The 27,546-nt window shown below is 42.4% G+C and overlaps 1 protein-coding gene across 5 annotated transcripts in view; it reads left to right on the top strand.

The window, feature by feature from the left end:
• Positions 1-27,546, top strand: part of HECTD4 (HECT domain E3 ubiquitin protein ligase 4) — a 282,965-nt gene that overhangs the window by 223,174 nt on the left and 32,245 nt on the right. For 4 of the 5 annotated variants that reach the window (XM_077159888.1, XM_077159886.1, XM_077159887.1 and 1 more), the window contains exons 53-65: positions 3,112-3,249; positions 4,901-5,037; positions 6,901-7,061; positions 13,496-13,677; positions 14,857-15,062; positions 15,358-15,488; positions 15,799-16,004; positions 17,711-17,890; positions 20,335-21,641; positions 22,623-22,830; positions 25,248-25,471; positions 25,566-25,717; positions 27,392-27,498. In XM_077159888.1, the coding sequence (XP_077016003.1) occupies positions 3,112-3,249; positions 4,901-5,037; positions 6,901-7,061; positions 13,496-13,677; positions 14,857-15,062; positions 15,358-15,488; positions 15,799-16,004; positions 17,711-17,890; positions 20,335-21,641; positions 22,623-22,830; positions 25,248-25,471; positions 25,566-25,717; positions 27,392-27,498 (3,339 nt within the window). The remainder of the gene's footprint in view (positions 1-3,111; positions 3,250-4,900; positions 5,038-6,900; positions 7,062-13,495; positions 13,678-14,856; positions 15,063-15,357; positions 15,489-15,798; positions 16,005-17,710; positions 17,891-20,334; positions 21,642-22,622; positions 22,831-25,247; positions 25,472-25,565; positions 25,718-27,391; positions 27,499-27,546) is intronic. The other variant, XM_077159885.1, reaches the window with a different exon arrangement.

Below are 27,546 nucleotides of genomic sequence, written 5' to 3'. Positions count from 1 at the left end.
ACTTTGTGTTCTTTTTCAGACTGCAGAACAGATCTTAACTTATTTTCAGAAAATTCTCACTTAATTCAGTGATTTCAAATTTAGTCACCATCTACCTTCAAGCAGTTCCTTATTTTCAGAGTTGGGAAGGCTTTGTTTCTGTCACATTCACTGTGAGTTGCTGATTTACTCACTTACAATTTCATGCATTTAACAAATGGCTTCCATATATTAGGCCCTCTGCTAGGGAATTGGGAATCTGCTGTGAACAAGAGTGAGATGGACCCTTCTCTCACTGAGCTTACTCTAGTGGGAAAAATGGGTCATGAAACAAACCAGCCACTTTGTGGTAGAAACTATGAAGGAATATGGCAGGAGATGACAAGGGTAATCCAGTCTAGCTTGGCTTCTCTCAGAATTTGGTATTTAAGCTGAGACCTGGGGTTATCAGGGTTAAATTTTTTTTTTTAATTTTTTTTATTAATTAAAAAAATTAACAACAAACAAAACATTAAGATATTATTCCATTCTACATATATAATCAGTAATTCTTAATATCATCACATAGTTGCATATTCATCATTTCTTAGAACATTTGCATCGATTTAGAAAAAGAAATAAAAAGACAACAGAAATAAAAACAAAGCAATAACAGAGAAAAAAGAAGATTGTACATACCATACCCCTTACCCCTCGCTTTCATTTACCACTAGCATTTCAAATGAAATTTATTTTAACATTTGTTCCCCCTATTATTTATTTTTATTCCATATGTTCTACTCTTCTGTTGATATGGTAGATAAAAGGAGCATCAGACACAAGGTTTTCACATTCACTGAGTTATGTTGTGAAAGCTATATCATTGTTCAATCATCATCAAGAAACATAGCTACTGGAACACAGCTCTACATTTTCAGGCAGTTCCCTCCAGCCTCTCCACTACATCTTGAACAACAAGGTGATATCTACTTAATGCGTAAGAATAACCTCCAGGATAACCTCTCGACTCTGTTTGGAATCTCTCAGCCATTGACACTTCGTCTCATTTCACTCTTCCAGGGTTAAATTTTGAGATATGATATACTGTTTGTTCAGGAAAACTGGTACTTCTTACCACTTTGGGAGCGAGAAAACAAAGGGAAAGAGACTTTACAGTATATGGATGGAAGGCTTTTTTATGACCATTGGTTGGTATGCCTTTATTTTCACAAATGTTCTTCTGTTGACAATTAAGCTTTGTTTTCTTTTCTTTTACCATTTCAAGGAACCATTTGTTCCTCAAGCCATCCTGAATGTCTGTGACCAGGTATCCCTTGTCTTCCTCTGCTCCCAGCTTGGGGGAGGCAGGATGCAGACAGAACAGCAGAAAACTGGATTTCCCAAAGGTGGCTACTGCATTAGAGTCAGATTGAAGACTCCTAGTCTTATGACCCACCCAGAAGGGGCCCCGACACACTTCTTGCCAAGGCCCTTCTCTCAGGACCCATCCCTTTTGGCCGTGGCCAACCACTTGCACTTTATTAATATAGATGTAAAGTACTGCCTGTCATATGCAAACTTCTCGACATAGTGATGACATAGAATGAAAGGGTAGGACATAGTTCATGGCGCCAGAATGACCACCTCCATGAGAGTAGATCAACCTCCTGCCAGGTCTTCCAAAGAAGGTCAATGAAACCCTCCCTTGGCAAAGCAGGGTTTAATTTGGCATTTATTCCCTGTGCCCTCATTCTTGCTTATTAAACAGCTGAGTTTTTTTTTTTCTCCTCCACACTGTTCCTTTGGAAAACATTCTAAAGATATTTATTCCATAATCATTTACTGTTGCATTGCTCTGGCTATGGCTTTTTGTTTTACTCTCTCTGACATTTCTTTGACTAAGTATCCTCCTATTGCGGCCCTCTTTTAAACTGCTATACCTTTTTATTATAGCAAGGCCAGTGTTTTAGTTTCCTGGGCTGTTTGAATAAATACCATGAAATGGGTCTACTTAAAGAGCAGGAATATATTAGCTTATGGTTTTGAGGCTAAAAGAAAGTCTAAATCAAGGCATGGAGGTAATTCTTCCTTCCTGAAGTCTGTGATGTCCTGGGGCTGCCTGCTGGCAATCCTTGGATACTTTGTCACACGGCAAAGCACATGGCAGTATCTCCTGGCCTCTCCCTTCTCTTCCAGTTTACCTCACATTTCAGCTTCTTGCTTCCAGTGCCTTTTTCTTTGTCTGAATTTCACTCTACTTATAAAAGACACCACTGAGATGGGCAAGACCTAGTAATCTCATCCAAAGGTGCTGTTTACAATATTTGTACACTCTCAGAAATGGATTAAATGTAAGAACATGCTTCTCTGGGGTATATTCAGCTTCAAGCCACCACAACCAGTGAATGGGAGAATGGCAAATGACTGTGAAAGAGAAAGGCCTTATTTAAAGGCAGAAACTGTCAACACCCATTCTTTAACCCATGACTTCTTTAGTATTGTGAATTCTAAGGCAGCAACAGGCAAAATGGATGTTGTGCCCCACATCTGCTGTACTCCCTATGATGCTAATTCTTTAGACCTTTGGACAATTTATTTCTGTAGATTAGTAATTAATAGTGGCCATGTCTATTGAACATAGTAACAAGTTCTCTCTCTGGAAAGGAAGAACAGAGTAAACTCCAAGACTGGTTTAAATAAGCAACACTTGTTTATTGCAGTAAAAATCACAGTATGAAAAAATGCATGAAGTAAGGAGTATAATTTACCTTCTCTCTATTTGTCCTATAGTTTCTTTTTTTTACTTAAGTAAATAATGACTGCTTAATGATGTTACCATCATTTTTTAACCATTCTGTACTGATGAACACTTTGGTTCCAGGTATTGCTGCTATTTACCAACGGAGCTGCAGTGAGTGTTCCTGATGTGTACTTTTGCACACTTGTCCTTCAGTTTCTGTGGGAGAGATTTCAGAGAGTCCTAAAAATAGAACTTGGCAAACGCTGCATAATTACCTTCCCCAAAAGGATAGTCTCACAACCATGTTTGAAAGATTCTGGTATCTTTTCATGGTGGATATCTAAGTCAGTGTTATGGTTGATGAGAAGACTGTGTACCTTTGGAGAGTTACTCAGTGCTGTTATCTTTTTTAGGTATGGTGGATATTGCCAGGCAGACAGTTGAATTTCTCTATGAGGAGAATGGTGGCATCCCAAGAGACCTTTATCTTCCCACCATTGAAGACATTAAAGACGAAGCAAACAAGTTCACAATTGATAAAGTTCGAAAAGGTTTTGCTTTTCTCCTTACTTCACCTATAAAATTTCTTATGATGTGGAAAGTTGAGTTTTCTCAAGCACAAGTTGGAGTCAAGCAGTCACTCTCTCCTGGGGTGACTCTCCTTACTCTGTGATTATTTGACCTAAGGCAGGATTCCTTTTTACTTACACATCTAGGTTCTGCCATGTGAGGCCCTAAAGCTTCCTGATGGGTCAGAAAGTAGACATTTGTCTGACATCTGGTGGCCTCTTTTACATTCCTAGAACTCAAACTCACTAGCATGAGCAGGCAGAGGCAGGGCAGTTGTGTGAGGAGGGAAGTGAAGTGGGGCATGATCCCAGGAGTCTGCATAAGTCTCTCAGACTTAGTCCTGGCTATTGACCTCATAAACCATATCTACATGGTTTTACTGTGCTCTTTAGAAGTTTAACAAAATGTGTTTATTCTTTTCATTAATGTGTGTTGCACATTTTGGGAAATGAAGAAAATACAGAAAAGTACAAAAAAATTCAAAACTAGTCATTGTTATTAGAGGTGCCAAATGACTGTCACAAAAATACTGCAGGCAGGAAACAAGAATATATATTAACTTCACCTTTTTTTTTTTTGACATATACTTGATACACCCTAAAATTCACCCTTTTAAAGTGTATAATTCAATGAGTTTTAGAATTTTCACCAAGTTGTGCAACCATCAGACCATCACCACCCTCTGACTTCAGCATACTTTCATCTTGGCAAAAAGAAGCCCTGGTCCCGTTAGTCGTCTCCCTCTTCCTTCCTCTCTCTAACCCTTGGCAACCACTAATCTGCCTTCTGTCTCTATGGATTTGCCTACTCTAGACATTTCATATAAATGGAATCATAAAGTATGTGACCTTTTGTGACCAGCAGCTTTCACTTAACGTGTGATACCTTCAAGGCTCGTCCATGTTGCAGCATGTATCAAACCTTTCTTCCTTTTTATGGCTGAATAGTATTCCATTAAACGGATATACCACATTTTGTTTATCCATTCATCTGCTGATGGATATTTGGGTTGTTTCTACTTTGGGACTCTTATTAATATTGTTGCTATAAACAACCGTACACAAAGGTCTGGGTGGACATATGTTTTCATCTCTCTTAGGTTGTAGAAGTGAAATCGTTGGGTCATATGGTATATCTTTATTTAAAATTTTAAGGAATTACCAGACTGTTTTCCAAAGAGCAGCACTATTTTACATTTCTACCAGTGATTTATGAGTTATCAAAATTTTCTTCATTCTCAGCAATACTTGTTATTTTCTGTTTTGTTTGTTTTTAATTGTAGCCATCCTGGTGGATGTAAAGTAGTATCTCAGTATGGTTTTAATTTGCGTTTCCCTAATGACTAATGAAGTTGAGCGTCTTTTCTTGTGTGTTTTTTCATTTCTGTTTGGCAAAATGTTTATTCAAATCCTTTGTCTGTTTTTAAATTACGTTATTTGTCTTTTAATTGTTGAATTATATAAATAATACATTTTGTTGTATTACTTTCCAGAGTGAGTTGTGTTCTCTTTTGATGATAACTAAACTCAATGTATTAATGAATGCTGTAAGCCCTCATTTAGACTCTGAAGTATAAAGCCCTAAGATGGTAACATACTTGCCCCTGAGTAAACTTTTCCCTACCCTCCTTAGGCCTCACAGTAGTAACCCGCTCTCCGGACAGCAATAACGCAGCCAGCAGCACAGTTGGAACTGCTCTGCCGAAGTTTGCCATCCGGGGGATGCTGAAAACCTTTGGGCTTCACGGAGTTGTCTTAGATGTCGATTCAGTGAGTGAACAGCCTTCCAGATTAATACGCCCTTTTGTGTATACTGAGACGTTCTTCCCCAGCCTCCAAGTTCCTAAAAAGTGACTGCACAGATAGGTTGCTCTTAAATTAGGGACCAAGAAAACAAGAAAAATATTGTTATGACAGATGACTTGCCAGAGATTTTTGCACAGACCCAGATCAGATCCTGCAATATAGATCATAAACTCTTAAGTCTCAGGGTAGCCAACCTCTTCAGACGATGCCACCTCTTCCAGTATTCTCCTTCAGCCATTTTCGTACTCTCTCCCCACATGCATCTACCCAAATTCCAAGGGAAAATTCTCCCAGTGTCCTTGATGAGTAGATGATCTGTCATTGTCATGATTGTTATACAGACACAAAGAAATAGTTTTGTGATTTAGACCACATCATCTCACTGATTCTCTCAGCCTCACTTTCCCTTTCTGTAAAAAAAGCTAGATCAACAGTAGTTTTCTTCTCCATTTTGCAGAGCCTTCTTAGAGTGCTCAGCAAAGATTTGATAAAGGAGAAGGAGCAGAAAGGAAGGGAAGAGAGGAAAGCAGCAACATTCTTTTGGGAAAAAAAGCACCCTGTTTGAAAACTGTGATTATGTGATCCTAAGGTTACATGCAGATCCTTGTACTTAAGAAGTTTCCATGTTTAAAACACAAACAAAAAAACCGATGAAATAATACATGGGTTAAACCTAACCATCTTTGATGAAGTAAAAGTATCTATCTAGAGATACAGATCCAGGTACTGTTAGGTACCGTTAATGTTTTGAAATTTAACTTTTAAAAACTTACATCCTCAGCTGATTCTCTTTTACTAGAACTTACTTTATAAGATTAATTTTTTTAGAGGGATTATTGATTGGTGGTTGACTGAGTGAACTTTCAAGTAGAAAATCACATCAGTGATACTGTTAATCTTCCACTGCCCTTTGATTACAGACATCTGACTCTTATAATCAAAAAATGCGAGTGATGATATTTTTTAGCAATAGAAATGTGTGAAAGTAAAGCTGAGAAAAGTAGAAATTTTCTTAATATAATAAGTCTGTTATGTCTCAAGTAATTTGATTCCCTTTTTTTTAATAGTCCCTAAGTAAGAATTACATTAGTATTTGAATCCAGAATGCATATGCATGAGCTTATTTTTTATTTTCCTAACAATAAAATAGAATTATCAGACAGGTTTCATTCTTTTAAAAAGTTATTGATGTAAAACAGTGAACATAAATTTTACCTGGTAACAATGTGTATTGAATTGTTATTGAAAGATAGATCTGTTTTCTTTACATTGCTAACTCATGATTACATTGAAGGCCTTTACTATCTTATAAGAATTAAAGTTTGCCATCTGGTATGGAAGAACTAAAACACGCTATCAGTATGGAGCAGATATCTTTGAACTTTTAAACTTAATTAGTGACATGAAACTAGAATTTATTGATATGGTATCTGGTTATAAAGCCTGTTACTTTTCTTTTTTCCGTTTTGATTGATTTGAAGTGACTTTTTTTTAGATAACTGGTATTTTGACCTTTGTATGAGGTAATTAACTTACATTTATATTTAAGAATTTGTTAAATTCTCATGATTCTCTATGTTTATTATTTTGTTCTTTGCTCAGAAAAGTACATAGTATAGTTAAAATTTTTTTTTGTAGTATTTGTTTCAAAAATGTCTGTGAATTCCCTATCAACTCAATAACATTGTAATGGCCATAAAATAGCAGTTGGATGCATATTGCAAGCATAAAATCTAAAAACAGGCATTTAAAATATGTATATTTCCAAACTTAGAAGGTAAACCCAAATGTTCAGAAAAGCAAAGACATTTTCTTTTACTGTTGTAGGTGAATGAATTGGTACAGGTGGAAACATACCTCCGAAGTGAAGGTGTGCTGGTCCGATACTGGTATCCTATTGATATGTTGGAAAGGCCCCCTGCAGGGTACAGAAGGACTGCCACCAATGGGCTGGTCACACTGGACAACACCAATCTTCAAATTCACAGGTAGAATTGAGCCCTTCTTCCCGTGGGCCACAAAACTCCATCTGCTATATTGCTCCGCATGTACCATTTGTCCTTTTCAAAAAGGTGGAATGTATTTCCTTCAAAGTTAAGGATTAGAAGGTGAAAAGGCAATCAGTAAATATAGCAGTGAAATTGGAGGAATTAGGAAGAAAAGTTCGGAGATCCAGTATCATTGGACCCATGCCACATGAGTCTGCCACTCTGCCAGGAGCGTGAAGACTAAGGGTGGCTGGAGATTTGAACTGTATAGTAAAAGTTACAAAGAGCAAAGCAAATCAAGAAGAGGTAGATATGGGTGAGCAGCCAGCTCATTTCTCTGTTAAGCTAATCAAGTGTTCCTCAAGATCTCTTTATACCGAGCACTGTGCAGAGTTCTATAAGATGCTGAAGGCATGTGCCCACCCTCAATGATTAAAAACCTAAATATGTAGCAAAATTCCCTCACATGCACCATAACTGATTCCCCTGCGAATTGTTTCTTGCCACAATTCAAAAGAAAATGTCATAAATAGAGTTATTTGATAAAAGTTCTCCATAAACTGTTTTTCATGCTGTTCATTCATTTCTCCTTTTGTTGTCAATTTTGAACCATCTTATTAACTTGCATTTTGACCTCTCACTAGAACTCAAATACATGTATCCATCTTGCCATTTCCACTTAGATATTGCATTGCTCCATTTGGGTGGTTTTTAAGTTCAATCAGACAAATTCACAAGACCAAAACGGCTACATTTGGTGTTAACTCCACTTAAAAAGGTACAGGGACAAGAAACCTGGCACAGTGCAGGGCATCATCGTGGATGCTTGTTCAGCAGAAGACCTCCCAGGCCTCCTAGAATTCGGGGCTGTTCTCTGACACACACAGTGTGGGACCACTCCTGCCTGGGGGAGACTCTGCACAGCAGGGTGCACGTGGTGTCTGAGCAGCCCTGTGTCCCACAGAGGAGTCAGTGATTCTTTTTTTTTTATCCAATCAAGGTTTAATGTCTAGAATACATAAAGAAATCCCTCAACTTAACAATAAAAAGACAAATAACCCAATTTAAAAATAGGCAAAGGGCTTTGTTTTGGTTTGCTAGTATTGCTGGAACACAATGTACCAGCAATGGACTGGTTTCTACAAAGAGGATTTATTAGTTTTGTGTGGTTTTTTTTTTAAAGGTTTATGTCTGTTTTTTAAATTAATTTTTAAATTTTAAAAAAATATATAGCAACAAACAAACAAACATTCTTAACATTTGATCATTCTGTCCTACATATATAATCAGTAATTCACAATATCATCACATAGTTGTATATTCATCATCATGACCATTTCTTGGAACACTTGCATCTATTCAGAAAAAGGAAATAAAAAGAAAACAGAAAAAATTCATATATACCATACTCGTTACCCCCTCCCTTTCATTGATCAATAACACTTCAATCTACTAAATTTATTTTAATGTTTATTCCCCCTATTATTTATTTTTATTCCATATGTTTTACTCATCTGTTGATAAGGTAGATAAAAGGAGCATCAGACGCAAGGTTCTCACAATCACACAGTCACATTACGAAAGCTACTTCATTATACAATCATCTTCAAGAAACATGGCTACTGAAACACAGCTCTACATTTTCAAGCAGTTCCCTCCAGCCTCTCCATTACATCTTGACTAACAAGGTGATATCTATTTAATGCGTAAGAATAACTTCCAGGATAACCTCTCGACTCTGTTTGGAATCTCTCAGCCATTGACACTTTATTTTGTCTCATTTCATTCTTCCCCCTTTGGGTCGAGAAGGTTTTCTCACTCCCTTGATGCTGAGTCTCAGCTCATTCTAGGATTTCTGTCCCACGTTGCCAGGAAGATCCACACCCCTGGGAGTCATGTCCCATGTAGACAGGGGAAAGGCAGTGAGTTTGCTTGTTGTGTTGGCTGGAGAGAGAGGCCACATCTGAGCAATAAAAGAGGTTCTCTTGGGGATGACTCTTAGGCCTAATTTTAAGCAGGCTTGACCTATCCTTTTTGGGGTTAAGTTTCATATGAACAAACCCCAAGATTGAGGACTCAGCCTATTGCTTTAGTTGTCCCCACTGCTTCTGAGCATATCAAGAATTCTCCACTTGGGGAAGTTGAATTTTCCCCCTTTCTCACCATTCCCCCAAGGGGACTTTGCAAATACTTTTTACTTATTGTTCAGATCACTCTGGCATTTATTGGGGCATCACTGGACAAACCTACAAAATCTTATGCCCTACTCAAGGTTCCATGTACTTATGGTGTTCAGTTAAGCTGTCCATGTAAGTTACATTAGGAACTGCACTAGTCAAAATATAAATTTTGTACCAAACATTTTTTTGCTTTAGTCTCACATGTTAAAATTTTAAAATATTAACTATCATCTATTTTCAGTACCTTGCAGTATTGACATTCCTTTGTTCTTCCTCATGTGAAAACATTTTTAAGTTTGTACATTTAGTCACTATCATTATACACTCTAGGCATTCCTAGATTATACCATCTCAGTCTTTATCATCTATCTTTCTTTCTGATTTCATTTGTGCCCCCAGCCCTCCTCCCTCTATCATTCTCACATTCAGCTTCATTCAGTGTTCTAACATAATTGTATTACAGTTAGGTAGAATTGTGCTATTCATTTCTGAGTTTTTACAATCAGTCCTGTTGCACAATCTGTATCCCTTCAGTTCCAATTACCCAATATCTTACCCTATTTCTAACTCCTGATGGTCTCTGTTACCAATGACATATTCCAAGTTTATTCTCTAATGTCGGTTCACATCAATGGGACCATACAGTATTTGTCCTTTAGTTTTTGGCTAGTCTCACTCAGCATAATGTCCTCAAGGTCCATCCATGTTGTTACATACGTCATAAGTTTATTTTGTCTTAAAGCTGCATAATATTCCATCGTATGTATATACCACAGTTTGTTTAGCCACTCCTCTGTTGATGGACATTTTGGCTATTTCCGTCTCTTGGCAGTTGTAAATAATGCTGCTATAAACATTGGTGTGCAAATGTCCATTTGTGTCCTTGCCCTCATGTCCTCTGAGTTAGATACCTCGCAATGGTTTTGCCGGGTCATATGGCAATTTATACTTAACTTCCTGAGGACCCACCAAACTGCCTTCCACAGCAGTTGTACCATTTGACATTCCCACCAACAGTGGATATGTATGCCTCTTTCTCCACATCCTCTCCAGCACTTGTTGTTTTCTGTTTATTGATAATAGGAGCCAGTGATTCTTACAGCAATCCCACAGGCATAGCTTCCAACAAGAAACACGCCCAGTTACAAGAGTCACTCCCCTTAGGAAGGCCTTGAAGTCCTCCTAATGGAGATTGCGGCTTGTCAGTTGTGGTCATGTTTATTTTAAGCCATATGTCTAGTGATCTTGCTGACATTCTCCCTTTGCCGTAATTCCAGAAGAATGAAGTAGATTAACACAAAGTCAGTTCTGACATAGTTGAAGAGAGGGTTTTCTTGACCTTTGCTCACAGATAGTTAAATAGGCATTTTAAAATGCAGGATGTGAGATAGAATTCCAGATTGTTTTTTCCTGAAACCCACTCCACCAGTAGTCTTATCATATCCGTAAAGGGCATTCATGTAGCAGTTTTTCTTTTTCCTCACCACGTGTAATCTATAAGCAAATCCTGTTGATTCTACCTCCACAAGTTTCCTCAATTCTCTTTTCCCCCCAACCACCAAAATTAGAAGCATGAATCAGATCATTCACTTTACTCCTTTGATTCAGACTGTACCTTGGCTTTCCACTGCTTGTGAAATAGGATTCCTACCTGTAACCTGGCTTACAGATCCCTACATGATGTGTTTGCTTCTCCCACATTACCTTCCCATTCGCCTCTCATATACTCTCCTTTGGCGATGCTGGTCTCTCTGTTTGTCTCAGACACCCCCCTGGTTTCCTCTTTAGAGTCCGTGTATGCTTTTCCCTCTGCCTGGAATCCTTTTTCCCTGAAGTTAGCATGGCTGTCTCTTTTCTGTTATTTACATGTCAATGAATACGTCACGTCTTCAAAAAGCACTTTCCTCACCTCACCATCCAATCTAAAATAACCATCCAGTCACTTGTTGTTATAACACTGCTTTTTAATTCTCTTCTGGGATGTCATATAGTGCTTGTTATTTTTAAATTTGTTTATTTTACGTCTTCTTCCTCTAGAATATAAGTTTCCTAAAAGCAGGCACTTTGTTGTCTTCTTTGCTATAACCACAGTGCCTACCTAGCTTGGGTCCTGGTACACACTGTAAGCCCAAAATATTTATGGAAAATGACCATCACATGTGTATGATTGAATAGCAACATGATGCTAAGAAAGTGTGTAAAGCTTATTTAATAAGTTTTTCAATCATATTTTAAACGAATGTCTCTGATAGATGAACCTGTTTACTGGGTTGACTAGTCCTTGAGCTAAAAGGCAAGAAAATGCTTTGTGGGGTTGTAAGTGTAGGCATTTACTCTTAGTATTAATGTGGTGATCTCTGCATTGGGAGAAACACAAAACATACTATACAGATTTGTTGGATAGATTCACTGATTGGTCCTAGCATAGATTTTCATTAGTATTATACTCTTCCCTGACAGCACCCCCATGGGTTGTTGTTGTTTTTTTCTCAGTGTATAGTTCAAAGTGATGCCAGTTTTTTCCCTCTCTATGCATTATTAAACAGTTTTATTCACACATCATACAATCCAACGATGCCAGTTTTTAATGGCAAAAATTTGATTCTACTGAATCTGCTTAATGCTACAAAGAGCTATCACTTTTTCTAGAAAGTAGCTAAACAGCTGGAAACAGAAAGCAAAACTTTCTAGCAGCACTCTCATGAGTTTTAATTTTATTTATTTACTTATTTGGCACAGGCAGGCACCGGGAATCAGACCTGGGTCTCAGGCATTACCGGCGAGAACTCTCCCTGCTGAGCCACCATGGCCTGCCCTACCCTCATGGGTTTTAGAGAGGACTTTGTAAATAAAAGGGTAGATGGCTTCGCAGCAATGGCTTCGGAGACAGTAAAACTGTGTGGGAGCAGGATGTGGGAAGGAGCTATATGCCAGGCCCCAAAAGGATCTCATTATAGCCTCCTCCCTGCCAGCTTTGGCCTATGGAGTCTGAAAGGAGAGCTTTGTGGGGGACTGTAAGGGTTTTCTGCTTTCATATTCAGACCTCAGGGCCCTTTGTGCTTCTATAATGCAGTCAAAAAAGGGCTCCTTCTGAGGAGGGAGGGTGGGGTTGGTTTGTTTTTAGTTCTGACCTGAGAACCTTACCGATCTGTACAGATGAGAAAGAAACTACCTTAAAATACAGTTTTTAGGTATCTGTTTATGTTTGCTTCATGTGTCTAAAAACTCATCAAGGGTTACATGTTGAATGGTTACTTCTTTAATTCTCATTAAACTTTAATTTGGGTTAGTAAACAGTCTAAACGACCCCTGTTGGCTACAGAGGAAGTTTTGGACACAGAACTCATGGAAACTGCAAGAGTGCTTCTAACTTACCTTTTTTAGTTATGTTCTTGATGCCAGGAGAATTTTTCAGTATGATGACCAGCTGATAAAATCCAGGGAGCATCTCTGTGCTTATTAATTAGATTCTTTACCAAGAGATACAGTTCTAAATGAGTTCTGCTTTGTCACTGTTGAGCTATTTTCCAAGGTAAATGCTGATCACGTCTTAAATTCATCACTGCTTTCTAAACTGTTCCATGTTATGACCACAAAGTGATTTTTAATAACAGCTTATTGGGATTTAATCCATATACCATGAAATTCACTCTTTAAAGTGTACAGTTCACTGGTTTTTCATATATCTGCAAAGTTGTGCAGTCATCACCACAGTCAATTTTAGAACATTTCATCACCTGAAAAATAAACCCTGTACCCATTAGCAGTCACTCGCCCATTTTCCTGTCCCCACAGCCCCAGGCAACCACTAAACTACTTTCTGTCTTTATGGATTTGCCTATTCTGGAAATCCTATAAATGGGATTATAAAGTATGTGGCCTTTTGTGTTGTCTTTAGCTTGGCGGAATGTCTTCCAGGTTCATCCATGCTGTAGCATGGCTCACTACTTGATTTCTTTTTGTGGCCGAATAATATTCCGTGGTATGGATACACCACGTTTTATTTATTCATCCATCAGTTAGCGGACATCTAAGTTGTCTCCATTTGGGGGCTATTGTGAATAATGCTGCTGCTCTGAATGTATGTGTTCAAGATTTTGTGTGGACATATATTTTCATTTTTCTTTTCACAATGATTTTTGAGTTGGGAAAAATCAGACATACCTAAACATGGCCTTTGGTTTAAAACCCAAAAGTGTCTCACCTGCTGTGGGTCTTGGGGCATCTGAGCTCTCACCTACTTCTCCCTTGCAGAGAGCTGCTGCGCTGTGAGGCTGCGCTGGCTAGGCTGTACTGCCGCATGGCTCTGCTCAATATCTTCGCTCCCAAGCTGCCTCACCTGTTTACCCGCCTCTTCCACATCCCTGCGGTCCGAGACATTACGCTGGAGCACCTGCAGCTGCTGTCCAATCAACTCCTTGCCCCTCCTCTCCCAGGTAAAATATGACTTGGCTCGAGTCCCTGCAGAAATCAATCTGCGAGAGTGATCCAGTTCCCAAGTGGGATTTGTGCTGAGTTTATTCTTTCTCCACATGAGGACCAATTTGAGCACAGTACCCCTGGACTAATATAGCCAAACTGCACTAAAGAAAGTGAATTGCCTTGGCAATTCCTTCTCAGTCTTTGAAAAATTTAAGTGTATTACTCTCTGTAGTCATTAATTTTTTAAGCATTCATTGAGTTTCCCAAACTAATTGTGGATCAAGGAGAATATAGTATCATGAAGTCTAGTTCTGGCACTCTTGCCATAGGCTCTCTGTTTGGTATTATAAAGGAAAAAAATGTCCCTGTTATTAAACTCCTGCAAAGCAAACCCATTAGATCTTCATGGCTTCAGGTAGAGCCATTTGAATGGCCCAGCTGTGTGTATCTGTTGAGCTTGGGGAGCGTAGGGATGAAGGTCAGTGCCGTGTGTTTGTTCCTCTGGTGAATGCTGAGTGATTAATCTGCCCTCAGCCCAGTCTGAGACTGATAGTCTCTCTTGTCTTCCTCTGACACCTCAGCCTCCAACCTCCTCCCCTTGATCTCTTAGCAACTAAGATGGGAAAAAGTGGTGAAGGAGGCAGATGGGACCCTATGAAGCCAGCTTCAAGCAGCAGTCTTATGTCCAGGCTGCATTTGGGTAGTTGCCTTCAGGCTCACAGCCCTGGAGTCTGAACCAGTGTGTACGTGTATATGTATGCGTGTGTCTGTGCACGCCATCTCCATGGATCCTGTACTCTGCTAGTCCCAGGAAGGCTTGGAGATATTCCTGGAAAGCTTTAAAGTGTTTGTGGGAAAAACTTTGCCATGATAGTCTAATACGTAGCTTTGCAAACTCTGCTCGCTGCCTCAGGGCGAGCCAGGGCAGCCAAATGGGTCAGGGTCTGGGCATCTCCTGAATCCCAGCAGCTCCACTTTTGTCTGTTTAAGATTTTATTTGAGGAAATGATTTTGCTGCTAAAAAGAAAACAAAAGTTTAAAAATCACCCATCTCCAGAATGCCCCCCAGAGGATATAATTGGTAATGTCATTGGTCCCTGGGGGAGTTGTTAATTTGTTGTTATTACTCAGGATTTTACAGGTCCTGGCTGCTTTGATTCTTCCAAATGGAGTTGTTTCTTTCCTGTCTACAGATGGCACCATCAGCTCCAGTTCTATCCTCCTGGCCCAGTCTCTGCAGCATTGCATCCAGTCCCAGAACTGCTCTGCCACAGACCTCTTTTACCAGGGAAACTCCCAGACTGTGCGAGAGTGGCTTAACGTGGCTATCACCCGGACTTTGCACCAGGGCGAGGAGAGCCTTTTGGAGCTGACCAAACAGATCTGCTCTTTCCTACAGGTAAAAGGCTAAAGCGCTAATATCCCTGAATGATGGTTACAATTTTTAATTGGAAATCTTTTTGACTTGCTGAAAATTGCATTCCTTTCTCTCCCAAATACCCATTGATTTCCTTTCCTTAGAAGATTTTGTGCCTCGTCCCATCTTTGGTTTCCTTCCACCTGAAGTGCCCTTTTGTCCTTCTGAACGTATTGTAACATATGGTCTGTCTATTTCTTTTCATTTTCTGAGATGAGGCGAAATGTTCTCCCCTGTGTTGAGCCTGTGGCTTTCCTTATTAAATGTCTCTTTGTAGACAGCACCGGAGCAGTTCCCCTCCGAAGAATTCCCAGTTTCCGAGTCCAAAGTCAACATGGATGTTAATTTCCCTGGGGCAGCTTTTGTCGTTGTGTCTTGCAGTGAAAGTCAGTCTGGATTCCGCAAAGAGTAAGTTGCCCAGTCTCAAGAAGTTGGTGATGAGGGAGAGAAGCAAAATGAATTCAGGTGAAGTTGACAGGAAAAATCTTCAAATTGTTTTTATTCTTTAATGCCTGCTGTATTTTAAAGTGGTTTGCAGTTCTTCACATATTTCCATGTTTTGGAAATTATTCTTTATAAGAAATGACCCAGTGACTTTCTTAAAAGAAGGTAGGAATGGCTTCTGTCTAGTTTTTATTTAACTTCTTTCTCATCTAAAAGCGTTTCTGCCTGATGCGTGTTGCTGGATTCTTTGTTAACACTCGGCTCTCCTCCCCAGCTCCTCCCTGTATAAGGCGCCCTGGGCACGAGTGCTCGTGTATGGACTGGGTCACAAAGTGAAGCGAAATGGCCAGCTAAACCTCATTGAAGCTGTCTGCTACCCACGGGACGCGTCCCCAGCCAACACAGGACTGACGCCACCTCCCACCACCAACCAGTACCCTGCTGGGATCCTTTCCACGGACAAGGTCCACGTGAAGCTGGGTGAGTCTCTTAGTTAACATGGTGCTGACCACACAGCTTTCTCTTCTTCCTACTCTTTGAAGAGAGAAAGTCTTCTGTGCCTTGCTATGTACTAATTTCCTGTTAGTAAAGGATAGGACTGCTTAGGGTAGTGTCTCTAAGACACAGTAGATCAAAAGACCTCCCTTTCCTGCCTGGAAAGGCCTGGCAGATGCTGCCCAGACTCCAGTTGTGATTTTTTTTCCTTTGACAAATGTGCTTTTGGGATTTAGTTATGTGAAATGGTCTGATCAGAGCATTCTCATCATTTACCTGTATTAATCCCAGTTACCTTTCCTTGAATACTCATTAAAGCCTAATTCTCCCATGTGCCTGGGACTTCTGGGGACGGTGGCCACAAGCAGCATCTGCTCCCCTCCTGAATGGCAAACAGAGCTATGGTAGTTGGGCTGGGAGGCCTAGTTTGTCTTATTTCACTGGCATCATTTAAGTCCCACACTTTCAGATTAGATGACATTTTGTCTCGGTAAATCCTGATGCCATCATAGCCTGCCCCTTTTGCACACCAGGGCTAGTGGACTACTTCTGAGTAGACACAGAAAAACTGGCCAGAGGCTTCCACTGCTCTTCCTTGGCTGTGCCAGTACAAGACTGGGTGTGTTTGCCAGAGACACTTATAAAATATATCTGAATTTTCAGCCAAAAAGAGGAGGGGTTTGATTTCTCCCCTAGGCCTTTAGACATTGCATCTTTAGGAAATGAAAGGACATTTCTTAAGTGGTATGGTTATTGCTGAAAAGCTTTTTGAAATGTTTTTATTGTTCTGTTTTCTTAGTTACTCTAAGATAAATGAATGTAATAGTATTTTGCCTATGTTTAGCTTAGTTTTTAAACCTTTTATTAAAAACAGAGGATCAGGTGGGCCACGGTGGCTCAGCAGGCAGAGTTCTCACCTGCCATGCTAGAGTTTGACTCCCGGTACCTGCCCATGTGAAAAAAAGAAAAACACAGAGGCTCCCTGTCTACCTGTCACTGCCTAATTGTCACCTTATAAACATTCGCTCCAAGTGCCAGTGAGCCAGGGTGGGCTACTCCTGACTTGTCTAATGAGCCGTGGTGCTCCAGCTTGCATCTGATCTGCATTTGTAATGGAGGTTGAGGGGCAGTGATAGGAGATGAGGTGGATCAGGCCTTTTTTTCTCACTGTGGGCACCTTTAGTCAGACTTTGGCCATGGTAGTGGTGGAAGGAATATAAGAGAACCAAGGCCAACCTCTTGGTAGTACCTTAAGTTTTGAGAACACCATGTTGGTATATAAGCCTATTGGGCTAAAAACTGTATAAAAGGGCTGATAATTTCTTCCCCATGCTGGGAATATTCCAGTGGAGTGTCTTTTAAAGTGTGACTTACACTTCCTGGGTCATAAGGTTGGTCCGTGTCTAACTGGCTGAGGAATGTTTCTCCTTCCCTTTATCCCATTGCCGCCCCTCTGTCCCGTTGCCACACTAGTAAGTAGGTCCCTGGAAGGGATATCCTGTGGTTCCTCCTTGAGCCTGGCAGCTGACTCTGTCTGGAATGTCAACAAGTTAGGTTTGTCTCTATCTCAGCAGAAAAATGGGTGGCTTTTCTGGCTCTATTTCTCCCCCATGCACCTGGCAGATCATTTCTTGGGCTTATTTTGATCAGGAACCACCAATCATGCGGTTCCTCCTGGGCACTTCTTCTAGGAGTGTCCCCACCTCCTGGAGCCGTGCTGGCATTACATTCACTGCCCCTGGAGTTCCCGCTGGCTGTGGCCTTTGCAGAGCAGCTGCTGTCTTGGAAATCAGAGGATGGCGAAGGGAAGTCTGAAGATGAGCCTGACACCATCCCAACATCTGTCCTCCTGCACGTGGTGGAGCTGCTAGGTGAGGCTTGAGACAAAGGTGGCCTGGTGTGCTATGGCCATACCTGAGACGTTTGCCACATGGGGTAGGGAGTGGGCTGTAGTAGCCCAGGCAGCTACCAGACCCTTCACATTTTACACAGGTTTGGGGAAATGATTTTAAGGCATAATCTAGACTTACAAATCCCTAATTTGCAGGGTACTCCCATTGTTCTGAGGGATAGCAATTAATCATGAATATAAGATTAATTTTATCTACATTTTTACTTTAAAAAATAAATACATAATGTAGCTGTGACTTTGGGGGTAAGGAGTAGCATGGAAATGAACCATGTTGCAAAATCAAGCATAACTGTCTCACTCCTAAAGGTTAAAAAGAGATTGTGCTCGTCAAAACTCATGCATTTCACCGTACATAAATTTCTCTAATAAAATTCTGAATATTGAGCTTTGATTAACAGTGTGCTCATTGAAATGGTTTAAAGGTGAAACATGCTGATGTCTACAACTCATTTTGAAAGAATCAAAAACTAAGATGGGTTGATGGTTAACTACAGGGATGGATAGATGTGTAATAGAACCAGTATTGCAAAATGTTAATGGTAGAATCTAGGCTGAAGATATAGGGGTATTGACTACGTACATCTCTCAAGTGCTCTATATTTTTTAAATTTTTTATAACATGATATTACAGGGGATAAAGAGATTGCAGTATAAATTATACCCCAGTAAAAAAAAAATTGCAAACTTTAATTTCCTCAGGAGTCAGACTGATAATGTAAATGCGAAATCAGAGAGTAAAGTGGGGAGGCAGGGCACGAATCCTGTGAAGCAGCACCTGAACTCCTCTGGGCATTGCTAAATGAGAATGTGGTGCTAGTCCTGTCAGATTTTTGTTCCCCCAGGAAACACCAGAAGTCCAGATTTCAGTTTCAATTTCCCAGTCTTTGAATGCTGGCAACTAATTCAAACTCTTTAAAAACACACCTGGGGGCGGGGTGTTGGCATGGGGGGAGATGAACAGAGAACCACTGTCTCTGCGACAAGATGGCTATGGCCAGTTCAACTCCCCATCTGCAATTTTGTTCAAGAAGAAATCTCTCCAGTGCTGTCCTTTTACATATAATGGCACATGGTAAGGGAGGACAAAGGAGTTGGTAACATGAGCAATTCCAGCATCCAAAGGCCTGGCCTGGATCCTGGATGAGAGGAGAGCATGGGCAGTTGTCTTCTATGAAAGGCTCCATGAAAGTCCCATAGCCGGTGGCAAACCAGGAGTTTATTTCTCCTTAGAATTATCAAACAGCCTCACCCCCAAAAGAGCAGGAAGCTTAGCCCCTACTGTAGGTTCTGGGCTTAGCCAGAGGCTCTCAGGAAGTTAGCCAGGCCAGGCCCTTCAGACTGCCCACACCGGAACCATGGGGATAACCTGCAGCAGTGTGGGCTCTCACGGGGCGAGGGCTCAGCTGGTTTCAGGAGATAGGGGCCTTCAGACGTTTATGATCCCTAATAGCTCCTCACTCAGCCTGAACATCCTCAGCTTCCTTTGTGTCGCAGGCAACATGAACGTAAGCTTAGAGGATAAGCACCTGGAATGATGGGGCTCTTGGGGTAAATGTGTGGCCCATCTTGTTGTCCTGGATGGTGTTTTCCCAAATACCAGCCCCACTCAGGCCGCCTGGATATGACTGCCATGTCTACCTTATGCCTGCAGCATCTGGTTATTTAGCATTTACCTGATATAATCAATTCCTTTCTTCTCTTAAGCTTGGTTTAAAAGAGACTTAGGTCACTACTATAAATAGAAACTTGCCCTAACCAGAAGATACCTACAAAAAACAAATACAAGGAAAATAAGTAGTGACTCTTACAAAATTCTGGCTCAATACAGCTGTCAAAGGCTCTGAGTCTGTGGCCCCCCTTTCTATTAAAAATGCAGATTACAAATATCACAGAAGTGTTGAAGAATATACCAGCCCCAAAGTAAGGCTGTCTTCTTGTCAAAATCAGGACTAAAGCAAGAGTAGAAAAGGAAGAGTTTTTCAGCATGTGTTTTCTGTGGTCTTTGTTAAAAATGGCCTGTACACCACATAGTGAGCATCCCACGCTTTGGGAGACTGTTCTAGTGACAGATCAGTGACGTGACAGCCTTATGAGGAGGAAAATGACTACTTCCTTGCCTGAGCTCCAGCAGCAAGCAGCTCACCCTCACGTGGTGCCGGGGCTGCCGAGCCGTGAGTTCCTACAGCAACCTGGGCTGGGAGTCCTGGCTCTTCCATGGTGGCCGTGGTCTGGCTTTGGGCAAGTCCTTCAGCGCTTCCAGCCTCTGTCTCGTCCTTGTTAAATGGGGGTGAATAATGTAGCCACTCTCTGCCCAGGTTGCAAGGGTTCAATGAGAACAGTGCCTGGCACATACTAAGTGCCTTGGGAGTGATTACTGCTATTATTATTTTCTGTTTACCACAGGAAACTTCCTGTGGACCACAGACATGGCAGCCTGCGTGAAGGAGCTCGTTTTCCATCTCCTGGCAGAGCTTCTGCGCACAGTGCACTCCCTGGAGCAGAGGAAGCACCCCGCTGGCCTGTCCTCCTCCATCGCCCTCCAGCTGAACCCCTGTCTAGCCATGCTGATGGCCTTGCAGTCAGAGCTCCACAAGCTGTACGATGAGGAGACCCAGAGCTGGGTCTCAGGCAGCGCCTGTGGAGGTTCTGGGGCAGTGACCACTGCCGACCAGGGCAGGTTCTCCACGTATTTTCACGCACTAATGGAAGGTTGTCTTGCAGTTGCTGAAGTGACTCTGCCTACCAACCTGAGTGTCACAGCCAGCGGGGTGACCTCAACAGCTGCCCCAAACCTCAGTGACTCGTCGTCGTCGTCCTCCTCCTCCCCAGGGCAGACACCACAGAGCCCCAGCCTCTTGTCTAAGAGGAAGAAAGTCAAGATGAAACGGGAGAAGGCCTCCTCTTCAGGGAAGCGCTCAGCCTCCCGCACCGTGGAATCAGACCCAGCCATGCTCAGCATCGGGGGCAGCAAGCCCGAGGACATGCTGTGGTTCCATCGAGCTCTCACCTTGCTCATCATCCTCAGACACCTCACCAGGAAGGACCCACAGGGGCTGGGTGTGACCAGTGACGCCATCGCCGATGCCTGCCAGGCCCTGGTAGGCCCCACGGCCCACAGCCGCTTGCTGGTAATCTCCGGAATCCCTACCCACCTGGATGAGGGCATTGTCAGAGGTGCTATCCGCAAGGCCTGCAATGCCCATGGCGGGGTCTTCCAAGATGAGATCTACATTCCCCTGCAGGAAGAAGACCCCAAGAAGCAGAAGGACAAGGCTGAAGGTGGAGATGGAAAAACTGAGCCTGAGAAGACTCTTGGCTTCCCTAGCACAGACAGTTTGGAAGTCAGCACATCCAGCAGCCTGGCCCCAGCCACGAGCATCAGTGCGTCGGCCTCCACCAGTCAAGCCTCCATGTGCAGCTCCCAGGGCATCTCGCAGACAGTCAGCGACCTCTCTGTGGATCCTCTGCCCTTGGGTCTCGAGCTGCCCCTCCCTCCCGGCTTGCTGGAGCCCCACGTGGTATCCAGCCAGGAGAGCCTGGACATTTCCCTGTGTAGCACTGGCAGCTTGGGGAGCCTGGGGAGCCTGGGAGAGCAACTAGACAACACTGAGACGGCCTCAGTGTCAGACGTGGGCTCTATGTATACAGTCACGTCCCTGGACAACCAGCCTCTCCCGGCCCGCCCCATCAAGGGCTTTGCAGTTGTGGAGGTAACAATTCTCAAGCCTTGGCAGCTACTAAAGTCATGACTGTCTTGAAACCCTCAAGCCTCTTTAACCCTTCCAAAGTTATTTTCATGGGATTAACAAATAGGTAGTAGCCAGAGCAGGTAGGGTGCTCCCTGGGGCAGCTCTTGGCCACAGCACAATGATTTTCCGCTTGAGCTAATGTCTTTGGTTCTGACATCAAATATGATGTTGTGAAGGAAATGTGTTTCATTGCTGAGTGTGAAGGGACACAGAGGTGCTGACAAATCATAATGGATGGAATGCATTCCAACTCAAGCCCACAGGTGTATTTCTGAGAGGCCTTTGATGGTTGTGGTCATTGGCAGGAGGGGCTTTCCAGGGGCTCTCACTGGGCAGTGTGGGGGTAGGCGCCACCATTTCTGTTCCAGGTGTTCTGAGTTTTGGGTGATTTGCATGTTGCCACTTCCTATTTCTACCACCATAACAGGGATCTGTTTCTTGTGTTTAGAAATCCAGATGTCTTCCTTTATTCTTGCATAAGGGGAGTTAAACTCAGTGGAAAGCCTGCCCTTGCCCCCTTGGTAGATATGTGGAGAGAAGCATGAGACTGAGAACATGCATTGCACTGCTGTCTCCCAGGGGACTCTTAAAGGAGACCACGAGGACTGAGAGGTTCCTTTCTTAGAATCACTTATTTTAATCCATCCGTACCACTCATTGCCTCCTTCCTGGAGAAGGATCCAGGCGTGGGCTTCAGCTCTCCGGGAGTCAGGGGTAAAGCCGCTGATACTGTATCACCAGAGGGTAACAGCAGAAATTTCTAGTTGAATTGTTCCTCTAAAATTTACCGTTGTTCAAACTGGAGAGGAGCCTTGCCAAGAAAGCCATATGCCCCACGTCAGACAGCTTTCACCACCCTCAAGACAGAGAGAGGGCTTCCGGGGAGAGTGCAGGAGGGAGAAACACTCCACTCCAATCTTGACCTTTTTCTTTGTCATGCAGATAAGATCCCGAGCCAAAATCGAGAAAATTCGAGCAAGTTTATTTAACAATAATGATTTGATTGGTTTATCAAGTTTGGATGGTGAAGATGAGTTGATGGAAATGTCGACAGAAGAGATTTTGACTGTATCTGTCGTAAATCAGAGTCTGTTTGATACTCAAGGAAGCCCGGGGCTAGAAGATTATTTCAATGATAAGTCAATTAAAGGTGGGTTGCAGATTTTTTTAATGGTTCTGGAGGTGCTGGGGAGACGAGGTAAGAGGTTCGCTGCTTGTGGATGGTGGCTGGTTGTGTGCATCGTCACGGGATGGAATGAGTGGCTATTGGGTCTCTGAAGGCAGCTGTGTCTGGTTGAGCCTGAGACCCTCGGGAGGGCTGGGCCTAAGCCTGCTCCTGGCTTAAATCTGGGTTTCCATTCAGCTTCTCTTTGCTCTTTGCCTAGCCAGGCTTCTCCCAGGTAGAGCTGAGGTGCGCTTATTTTGTTCTGTCTTACGGAGCTAGACTGTAGGAGCACATTGTCCCCATTCTGTCCCATGCTTGCGGACAGTGCACCCTTCTAAATGGACTCATAGGGGAGACATTATTCCAGCTCTCGTCTCACAGGTCCTGTTTTTTTCCCTTTTGCCATTCTTGCAGCTCTTTTGTGGGGCTCCTCGCTGGCCTCCCCACTTCTTTTGTTCAATGGCCAGAGTACATCTGGGCCCCCGGCCCTTAGGGAGCCCCATAGGGCAGAATCGAGCAAAAGCTCCCTGCAGCTTGCCCAGGCTTCACTTCAGGCGCTGAGGTCTGGGGCGGGGAGGGGGGGTCCCTTTTATAATTACACAGGATTTTTTGTGTCCTCACTTTCATTTTATAGTAGTCTTTCTCAAAAATTTTAATCCGTGTCCCCTTTTCTAAATCTTTGATATGGTTTGAAATTTCATAATGACACTGTTGAGTGGTTGCTTTGTTTTATGTTTTCCAAGCATAAAAATGTAATATTGACCATATTTTTCATTGTCCTTGTTGTTTGATTATTATCCCCCAACCATGAAATTTTAAAGTGTTCCCTCAGGGCCTGAACTTAGGAGGAGGTGAGTGAGGCCACAGGAGCAAGATTTAAGGGACGCCTAAAAACTCAGTAATCAAGATCGGTGATGCAGTACTTTAAAAGTCAAAAGTAATGCAAAACACTGCAATGAACAAAATATTGAAATCTTTAAAAAGATAGTATCAGTGTCACTGATTTTTCCTTTTGCCACAACATGGTTAATATTTTGTTTTTATTACAGATTTTTTTACATTAATTTTGATTTTTGTTCACTTGTGAGTATATGTTTTGCCCCCTCAGGTCTCTGCTGCCCACATTACATATCACTGGGGTAAGATCTACCAAGAACCTGAGGCCTTTTTCGGCCATAACTAATGCTTCCCTGTCTTTTCATATTTTGAGTCTGAATTTAGTTTTACTTCCTGATCCTATAACAATTAATCTTTCTCATAAGGTCTTTTTGTAGCCTATACATCTGCCATATCACTTCAGATGCATTCTGCATACAAGATCAAATCAGCTCCCAGGGCTTAGCCCCCTCCTCTGCACACCTTCTCATCCTCCCTCTCAGCAGATGTATCTGCAATGCCTTTGGCTGCACTGCCGCAGCTGGGCCTGGTCTGGGCCTTGTGCTTGGTGCTCCAGACTCCCTGAGAGAGGGAGCACTGCCAGCCAAAGGACGAGGAGGAAGGAGTGTGAAAGAAAAGGAAAGGTGAAGAGATGGGAGCTCATTGATTATAGCCCCAGACAGGACCCTCAGCCAGGAGAAGCATACAGATGGGTTCGCATTGGCCCCCTTAGGGAGAGTGAGAGCACCTGCTGGAGCACTTATTTAGGAACAAAAATTGTTTGTTTTTTCTTGCACTAATGGGCACTTTCCTTTATCTAAGAAAATGTTCTTTGTGTCAATTTTTATTTTTCCTGTTGCCACAGCATGGTTAGTGTTTTGTTCATCACAGATTCTTCTTAACATTAATTTTGATTTTCGTTCCCTTGTGGGTATGTATTTTGCCCCCTCAGCTCTCAGCTGCCCACATTGAATATCACTAGGGCAAGATCTCCTGAGAACCTATGACAACAATGACTTACACTTTGTACTAAAAAGTCTTGCTGGCTTTTGTCGCTTGAAATTATCTGCCACGTACATGCTTAAGTTGTGGTAAGCTAAACTGCTGTGATACGTAGACCCCAGAGTACGATGGCCCAAACCCAGTGGAAGTCTGGTTCTTACACAGGTTAAGTGTTCAGGGATGCCATCCCCACAGGCCTTATTTCCCTGCAGCCAGCAGGCAAGGCCAAGTGCACAGGAGAGAGGGCCTGGCCCAGAAGTGGCTCACATTCCCCCTGCTCGCAGCCCACGGGGTGAACATGGTCACAGGACTCACCTCACAGGAATGGAGGAATCACTAAGGTGTATGCCCAAAAGCAAGGGACAGCAGTCTTGGTGGCTAGCTCACCATCTCTGCTTAATATCTGTTATACCTGTTTTGAAAAATAGAATATTATGAAAAATAAATAAAATGTTTGTAGGAATTTTCCTGGCATAGTGTGTTGATGGCAGAATTATTTTGGCCCTTCCTTCATTCTGTAACAGGTGAGAAGCTGGTGCCCGGGGCCAGAGAAGTTCTGACGGAAATATTTAAGAGCTGTGCTCATTCAGAGCAGATGCTGAGCCTGACACCAGCTAAGCCCATCAAAGTCTCTGACATTTATCTTAGCAAAGAGCAAATCAACTCCCAGACACCTGGGAACCTCCTCCACATCTTCTTCACCAATGTCCGACCTCCAAAAAAGGTGCTGGAGGACCAGCTCACCCAGGTAGCTGTCCTTCTCCCTGCCGAGCCTGGGCTGGGCCCGGAGTGCCTCTCCGGGTCAGCCTGAGACGCTCCCCCCCCGCCCCTGTCCCCTGCAGATCCTGAGGAAGTACGGCGTGCCGAAGCCCAAGTTTGATAAGAGCAAGTACAGCAAAGCTGGGAAGGAGCAGCACCCCGTGAAGGTGGTGAGCACCAAGCGCTCCATCTCCAAGCCACCCGCCAAGGACAAGGCCATGCTCAGCAGCGTCAGGTGGGTGGCCCGTGAGGCTTGGCGGACGGGGCCTGGCGGGGGGGTGTGGCGGCATCAGGGAGCTGGGCCTGGTGGCTCTTTGCTGCTCTGCTGCCACGGAGCTTTCGTTCCTCAGCTTCATTGGCTGGAAGTGGATATTTCATTTTATCCAGAATTATGGTGAAATCTGTCCATGCAGACTGAGAAGACGACCAGTCTGAATTAGTAAAACATTTAAAATGGACAGAATTTTTCAAATTTCTGACTTCCTTTAACCACAAAGTAATACATAGTTATTGTGGAGTGTGTGTATGCATATTGAAAAGAGTTGAATTGCCTACACATAAAAACCGCTTTTTAACATTCAAGTGTATAACCTCTGTGTGTGTATGTCTAAGAGTAGAATTTATTAAGTGGATTTAATGATCACATATACGTGAATCACTGGGGTCACTTGTTAAACGTTGAGATTCCTGGGCCCAACCTAGGCTTAATGAATTAGGATTTCTGTGGATGGTGCCTAGAAATAGGCGTATGTAAAAGCCTCATATAATTTCGATTCACACCAAAATCTGAAAGTCACTGGCTTTAGGCATTCCTCTTATTAGTACAATTGACTACCAGATCTGTCGTTACATGTCCTAAGATACATCGCCAAGGGGAGTGAGGCATGATGGGATTGGCCCCAGCAGTCTCTGCGGAGATTAAGTGCATAAGCTTTTCTTTCTGTATATGTATATCATTTTCTTACATTTTGAATGCACAAAATTGAAAAGCATATGCAGTGAGAAGCCTCTCCTCCTCCCCTCTCTCTCAAGTCTCCATTCTATACCTTGAGATATAGTGCCTTCTGTGGCCTTCCAGCATTTTTCCACGTATATTTGAGTAAATTTACATGTATACATGTGTATTTTTAAACACATATTGAGTACTGTACACAATGTCTGTACCTTGCTATTTCTATTTAATGACAACCTTGGAGATCATTCAATATCACTACAAAAAGAACTTTCCCATTCCTTTTTCTATAGCCACATCATAGTCCACAGGTGCATATGCATACCTATTTAAGAGTGTTTTCTTTAGATACAGTATTATGACTCTCAAGCACTCACAGGCAGTAATTCTGATAGCAAAGCATCACCTAAAAGGAGTCTCTAGAGGAATTATTTAAATGGTAGAAAAAGAAGATGTCTTTCTTATTTTGTATGTATTAATGGTGCTTCAAAAACAGTGTTGTCCAAGAAAACTTCCTGTGGTGGTAGAAATGTTCCCTTTCTGGGCTATTCAGTACAGTAGCCACTAGCCACAGGTAGCTTGTTGAGTGCTTGAAATGTGGCTGAAAAGAAACCGAATTTTATATTTTATTTCATTTCAATTAATTTAAACTTAAGTAGCTATATTTGGCTCATTAGGGTACCTTACTGAACAGTGCAGCTCTAAAAAGTGTAGAAAGGGTGTTTGAAAATAATCTCTTCAGGAGTTCTCACATTTAAAGCATCAGTTTGGCCTTGTAATTTGCAAAGAAGCTATCCCTGATTAGAACAGAGGTGATCTTGAACCCAGCCCTGACTGAATCATAAGCTGAGGGTTGGGAGAGAGTGAATTAATATATGTGTGAGGTTCCTGTGTATTTCCTGTGAAAGGAGGAGATGTGGACATGCAGAATTCTGATTCCAATGGTTTGGTCTACAGCAGGACGGCCCTAAGTGAGAAGAAACCAACTGTGAAGCCAAAGTCACCGGAAAAGAGTAAGCCCGATGAAAAGGATCCAGAAAAGTCTCCGACCAAAAAACAAGAAGGTGAATGAGCAGCTTGGGCCCACTGTGAGCATGGGGGAGGGGTGGCTC

The sequence above is a fragment of the Tamandua tetradactyla genome, chromosome 5 (assembly GCF_023851605.1).
Source record: "Tamandua tetradactyla isolate mTamTet1 chromosome 5, mTamTet1.pri, whole genome shotgun sequence".
Taxonomy (NCBI): domain Eukaryota; kingdom Metazoa; phylum Chordata; class Mammalia; order Pilosa; family Myrmecophagidae; genus Tamandua; species Tamandua tetradactyla.
The sequence above is the reverse complement of the archived record's forward strand: the minus strand, read 5'-3'. Positions and strand labels throughout refer to the sequence as shown.